Here is a 6780-nt window from a genome sequence, read left to right on the forward strand (position 1 = left end):
AAAAAAAAAAAAAAAAAAAAAAAAAAAAAAAAAAAAAAAAAGAAACGGGGGGAAATAAGGTAGGAGGCGGAAGGATGGGAGGTATGGTCGAGGCCCCTGGCACCCCATCACCGGAGCTAGGGCGCCCGGGGTGTTTCCGGTGGTGGCTGGCTGCAGACGTAGAGGGCGTGGCTCAGGCTCTTGCCCCCCCACAGCCCAGGCTCGGGAGCCCAGGGCACGGCAGGTGGTAGCTGCTGGGCTGGTGGAGGATGTTGGGAGAGCCAGCTGAGGCCCTCCAGTGTGTATTTCACACTTAAAGCACATCTCAATCTGGACCAGCCATATGTGGACATTGGCTACCATTCTGTATAACACAACTCTAGATTCTGGAAAGGGAGGTGCTTAGAAACTGTCAGGAACCCTACAGACCCGGTCCAAGGAAGCTATTAATGTAAAATCAGAACAGCAATAAAATTAACATGCACTAAATGCAGACTCTATGCCCAGGGTACTAAGCATTTTGTGTGCTCATAAGACATGTAAGAATCCTCATTGCTGCCTATCCTATTCTTATCCCATTTCACAGTTAGGATAACTGAGGCTTAGGGAAAAAAAGGAACTTGCCAAAAATCATACAGCTGATAAGTGTCAGAGCTACCCTTTGGTATTCCCCACATCCTGACTAGTAATTCAGGGAGGCAGCGGCAGGAGAAAAGACAGGGGTCCACGACCCCACTCCTGGGTGTTGCTAAAACCTGAGAGGAAACTTCTGAGCATGCGCTACATGCAGAAAAAAAGGAACTTGCCAAAAATCATACAGCTGATAAGTGTCAGAGCTACCTTTTGGTATTCCCCACATCCTGACTAGTAATTCAGGGAGGCAGCGGCAGGAGAAAAGACAGGGGTCTACGACCCCACTCCTGGGTGTTGCTAAAACCTGAGAGGAAACTTCTGAGCATGCGCTACATGCAGACAGCCCCATGCAGCTAGTCGTCCTCACGGTCCTACTAGGCAAGGTTTCTCTTTTCCAGCCACGGTGGGCTTCAGGCCAACAGGCAGTCTTAGAATAAACTCTTACCCTGCACTGATATGTTTGAGAGAGTCTGAGAACCTTCTCCTCTGAGGGGGGGAAGGTGTCATTGGGAGTCCCAAGGTCCAGCCCGGGTCCTCTTCCACCCCCAGGCGACAGCTGGCCAAGCTGGCCCTCATCTTCAGCCACATGCATGCAGAACTGGGTGCGCTCTTCCCGGGGGGAAAGTACTGCGGACACACATACCAGCTCACCAAGGCCCCCGCCCACACCTTCTGGAGAGAGCACTGTGGAGTCCGGTGAGTGAGAACCCACCCCAGGGCCCCTTACCTCCTTAGCCCCATTCTGTCCCTGCCCGGGGACCCAGGAGTCCAGGTCCCCAGCTTCCTCCTCCCTCAGACCCAGGAGTCCAAGCCCCCAGCTGCTGCCTTCTAAGAGATCCTCCCACCCAGTGCTCCCAGAGGCCTCAGCTGTGTCTCCCCCAACCAACCCCTGCCCAGGTGTGTGCTGCCCTGGACCGAGTTTGAGTCACTCCTGTGCACCTGCCACCCTGTGGAAGCAGGCTCCATGGCCCTGGCCTTGCGCTCCACTATTGACCTCACCTGCAGTGGTCACGTGTCCATCTTCGAATTTGACATCTTCACCAGGCTCTTCCAGGTCAGGAAAGGCCAAGGCTGGGGGTTTAAACTCTTGGGTCCTAGGGGGGGAGGAACCAGGGGCCTGGACTCCGGGGTCTGAGGGAGGAGGCAGCTAGAGCCTGGATTCCTGAGTCCTGGAGAAGGAAGGGTTTGGAGTCTTCCATGTAAAAGAGATATTTCTGAGGCCCACCATGAGTGTGAGTGGGATGGCTGGATTCTTGGACCATGGGAGGCATTAGGGATGTGGGCTGCTTCCTTGGTCCCTCCCTGACCCAAGCCCTGCCCCACCCCAGCCATGGCCGACACTCCTCAGGAACTGGCAGCTCCTGGCAGTCAACCACCCAGGCTACATGGCCTTCCTCACATATGATGAGGTCCAAGCACGCCTGCAGGCCTGCAGGGACAAGCCAGGAAGGTAAAAGGTTCAGGCCTCAGGAGGTGAGGCTGTGGGGGCCACTGGGTCTGGGTGCTGGGCTGGTGGGTGGTAGAAGCCCAGACATCCTTCAGAGAGTAAGAACTGAGGGACCTGGGATCCCAGAGAGTCAAGAACTCAGAGATAGGACACAGTATCCCTGTCACCCTGCCTCTTCTCCTGAGACCTCCTGGACTGTCCCACAATCCAGCAGTTAAAGGGACAACACCTGGTCTGGCAGGGGAGTCGGAAGACCCAGCCCCAGAGTAAGGTCCATTTCTGATAGGTCAGAGCTCACGCTTTACCATCTGTTAAATATTTTGAATGCGACCACGACCTGTTGGCGTAGGAGACTGGGAAACTAGACACCTGAGTCTTTAAATTATTCCACGCCAGGGGTTTTGAGCTGCTGGGTCCCTCCAAGGGACTAAGAATTAAGAAGCTGGTCTACCTGCAACACCAGAAAGTTAAGGGAATAATAGGTCATGTTCGTGAGTCTCTGCAGGGCTGAGGTGCAGGAACCCCAGGAAGGTGAATAGATTAGCACTCTTCCAGTTACCCTTCAAACTGGTTTAAGGGAAAAGAAAAAGGAATGAATTGATTTCTATAATTGAAAAGACCAGAGTGTGGGTTTCAGGCACAGCTGGATCCAGGTGTTCAAGGGCTATTGTTACAAATCAGTTTCCGTTCATCTCCTGTCTCTGCTGTCCTCTGTGTTAGCTTCGTTCTCAGACATGGTTGTTCCTCATGGTGGCAAATGGCTTCTAAAAGTACCAGCTGTACATCCTCCCAGTCTAGCAAACTCTGTAGAAATTGGGTAACTTGCTCTAGTACTTCCAACAAAAGTCCCAGAACTGACTCCTGTCACTGCAGTCAGGGGTCCTGAAATGCACTGATTGGCCAAGCCAGAATTAGCCTTGTCTAAACTTCAGTGAAGGAGGGAGAGTTCTCCAAATAGAAACAGGGGTGTTGTTCTCATAAGAGCTAAGCAGGTAAAAACAACAGGTATCCCCTATAGAGGCAGACAGGGATCTAGCACCTCATTGCCTAGAGGATGTGAAGCTGGTACAAGGACTTAGACACCTGGATCCTCAATATGGTGGGGAACTGAGAATTCCCAAAAGGGACAGCAGCGATTGCTTCCTCACCCCATTCTACCGACCTCTCCCTCCAGCTACATCTTCCGGCCCAGCTGTACTCGCCTGGGGCAGTGGGCCATTGGCTACGTGAGTGTAGATGGCAGCATCCTGCAGACCATCCCTCCCAACAGACCTCTGTTCCAGGTGCTCCTGGAAGGAAGAAAGAACGGCTTGTGAGTCTCCATCCTGGCAGGAGAAAGGTGTCAGCAAAATCCACTTTGAATGATCATGCATGTTGAGTAGTGCCCAAACCACCACGTTTGGGGGTACACAATTCACAATCACAAGGTTGCAATACTATAACGTTCCAGCAGGAAGCAGTCAAGGGTCTTGAGGAAGGAGCAACTCTCTGCAGTTCCCGAAAAGCTGCCCTGAGGGCTGGCAGCACATCTGAGAAGGGGCTGGCAGCACGTCTGAGAAGGGGCTGGCAGCACGTCTGAGAAGTGTATGTTGGGAGTTGAGCACAGCCCCCGGGTCTGCATTTCTTGGAAGTGGGCTCAAGAGCTTTCACTTCTGGATATCATATTCTGTTCTGGAATCTAGACCCGTGAGGCAGAAAGAGAACTGGGGACCCAGCAAGACATGAAGGGCTGGCAGCACATCTGAGAAGGGGCTGGCAGCACATCTGAGAAGTGTATGTTGGGAGTTGAGCACAGCCCCCGGGTCTGCATTTCTTGGAAGTGGGCTCAAGAGCTTTCACTTCTGGATATCGTATTCTGTTCTGGAATCTAGACCCGTGAGGCAGAAAGAGAACTGGGGACCCAGCAAGACATGGTTTTCAACCTGTAACTTTGGCTGTCCCAGAACCCCTCTTTCAGAAGCTGTCTTGGATAGGAGGAGAGGGGCAAAAAGGCAGGTTAAGTTTTAGAGTTTCACCTTTAGCCAGAGCTTTCTTAGTGATATCTATATGAGTGGGATGATATGAGATAGAGACACAGATTTGCTCTCTATCTCACTATTCACGATAGTTATGTTCTATAAAATCGCCATTAATCCTGAATTATTGAACACTGAGCCATTGCTCCCAGGGGAAATACAGGTGTAGGTTCCTGCAAGACTCTGATCACATTTTGTCAACCAGTCACTACATGATAAGCTTAATGTGTGTTTTTGTTTAAAGACACTCTGATACATATTGTCAGTTCATTCACGTTGAACTCACAACCAACAGCACTGTAACTTGTGCCTGAATGAAGCCTCCCTAACGCACGTTTCCTCCATAAGGCGCATCACAGCGTTCTTTTGCTTAGGAGCAATAGACAGCACCTCAGCACTGCTCTTGGGGGCCATTTAAAACAGTGAAATCACTAACAAAAGGCATAAAAATGAGGGAAATGTGGCACTAAATAGACTGCAAAAGAACACGTGTTTACAGGATAAGAGCTGAAATGAGGCCAGGTACTGCCTTGTTCACACTCAGCTGAGAATGAGCACACAGGGCTGCTCACAGTTTTCACCTCTCTGTGCGGGTTCGGGAATGGCCACAAGGGGCCGGCCTGTGGCTCACTCGGGAGAGTGTGGTGCTGGGAATGGCCACAAAAGTGCTGTGAGTGGTGACTTAGTGATTACGAATAAATTTTAGTGAGTAGGCAAGTTCGCAAGTACGGAGGCCGTGAGTAATGATCTATTGTATAGACACACACGTACTATTATTATATCCCTATTTGACAGCTGAAGAAATTGAGGCACAGAGAGGCAGAGCCACTTGCCCAGGCCACACAGCTACGGAGCTAACGAGCTGGGATTTGAAGCCAGGCAGCTAGGCTCAGAGTGTGACCCTTATTCATATACTGTCCTGAGTTCCAAGTTGGATTTCATTGGAGAAGAGGATTCCAGAGTTTTGTGTGAATACCACAAATTTGGTCCAAACCCCCTGCCCTACAACGCGCGTGCACACGTACGCGCGCACGCGCACACACACACACACACACACACACACACACCCATGGAAAAATCAAGTCCCTGAGAGAGGGGAAGGGACACCAAGCTCTTTCCATTACACAGCAAGTGCGCGCGCGCACACACACACACACACACACACACACACACACCCGTGGAAAAATCAAGTCCCTGAGAGAGGGGAAGGGACACCAAGCTCTTTCCATTACACAGCAAGGTGGCTTTCTGGATGGAAAGTTGATTGCAGCGTTGGGTGCGTAGGTGCAGAGGACAGGGCTGTTCTATGAGCACACTCTTGTTTAATCCTTGCCACCAATCTTTGCCCCAGGCATGATTACATCCATTGTACAGAAGGGGAAACTAAGGCCAGAGAGGTAGCATTGCCCAGCCTAGGTCACACAGTGCATTTGTGGGAGAGCCACTGCAGGGCCCAGGCCAGGGATCCTCCACAGCTCTATGTGGCTGGCGTGGCAGGGCCACCAGGCTCAGAGGACTCATGACCCCTCTGTTGGTCTGAGGATGCAGTTATGACCCAGATGGGAGGCCCAGAGGGTCCAGAACCTTCTTCTCAGCTGCCCTGAGTCCAGTGCTGAGACCTTTCCTGCGTCCCTGGTTCTGTGTCTCTCTGGCATGACTGTGTGACCTTGGGCGGTTGCCTTCCCCACACTGAGCCTCGGATCGCCATCTGCGAGGCAAGAAGTCGTGCAGATAGGCTCAGAGGGTCCTCCGGCCCTTATATTTTAAGGTTCTAGGATTTGCGCACTCCAACAATCTGTAACTCGAATCTGTTACGCTCAGGCATAGAGGTGAAGAGTGAGGTTCTAGGAGGACGAAGCCTGAGGTTTTGATCAGTTTCCTGATCCTCATTTAATCTCGCCCTTGTTTCCAGAGTTTGAGTCATTTAGATTTAGTGTGCTCTTCTTTGGGGGTCTGAAAGGACACAGCCCTGCCCTGGGGGGTTTGAGGGGACACAGCTTGCCCTGAAGAGTAACAATTTGAGAAAAGTACAGGGAAAATATCCCCAGGCCAGCAATGGATTTGGGGCAGATCCTCATCCCTGGGAGCTAAGGGGCCCCATGGGAGAGGAGGGTCCTTGTTGGTCTGTGGGTTGGAGGTACTCGGTGGCCCCTCAGTACCCTCCGTTCCCTTCCCCCAGCTACCTCTACCCAGATGGGAAGAACCACAACCCAGACCTGACTGAGCTGTGCCAGACAGAGCCCCATCAGCGCATCCACGTGTCAGAGGTGAGATCCAGGCCTGTGCCCGCTGTCCTTGCTCACTGCCCGTATCACCCCCACTTCGCCTTGGCCAGGAGGCCTGGGGTGGGAGTGCTGGTTTGGGGGCTGTGTGAACTTGAGTAAATCACTTGGCCTCTCTGAAGCTCAGTTCATCCTCTAGAAAATACAGCTTCTCCTGCCTCCTTCCCAGGGGTTATTGTGGGGAATAAACAGGAAAATGATTCTGCTGAGGTCATCAGAACAGCGAATGCACTTGAGTGTTCCCTAATGACAGCCCCTATGGCAGCTCTTAATATTCACAGCCACCCCATGAGTGAGAAACAATGAATTTTTTTTTTTTAGTGTAAGTGTATCCCATGTAATATTTGGGACATACTTATACCTCAGATTTTTTTTTTTTAAAGATGACCGGTAAGGGGATCTTAACCCTTGACTTGGTGTTGTC

The 6780-nt window shown here is 51.5% G+C and overlaps 1 protein-coding gene across 1 annotated transcript in view; it reads left to right on the plus strand.

The window, feature by feature from the left end:
• CBLC (Cbl proto-oncogene C, E3 ubiquitin protein ligase) overlaps positions 1-6780 on the plus strand; it is a 14322-nt gene that overhangs the window by 2452 nt on the left and 5090 nt on the right. Inside the window, exons 2-6 of the mRNA XM_008585998.1 lie at positions 1162-1308; positions 1510-1666; positions 1941-2062; positions 3234-3371; positions 6254-6341. Coding sequence (XP_008584220.1) covers positions 1162-1308; positions 1510-1666; positions 1941-2062; positions 3234-3371; positions 6254-6341 — 652 coding nt within the window. The remainder of the gene's footprint in view (positions 1-1161; positions 1309-1509; positions 1667-1940; positions 2063-3233; positions 3372-6253; positions 6342-6780) is intronic.

This window comes from Galeopterus variegatus, unplaced genomic scaffold, assembly GCF_000696425.1.
Source record: "Galeopterus variegatus unplaced genomic scaffold, G_variegatus-3.0.2 Scaffold3796, whole genome shotgun sequence".
NCBI lineage: Eukaryota > Metazoa > Chordata > Mammalia > Dermoptera > Cynocephalidae > Galeopterus > Galeopterus variegatus.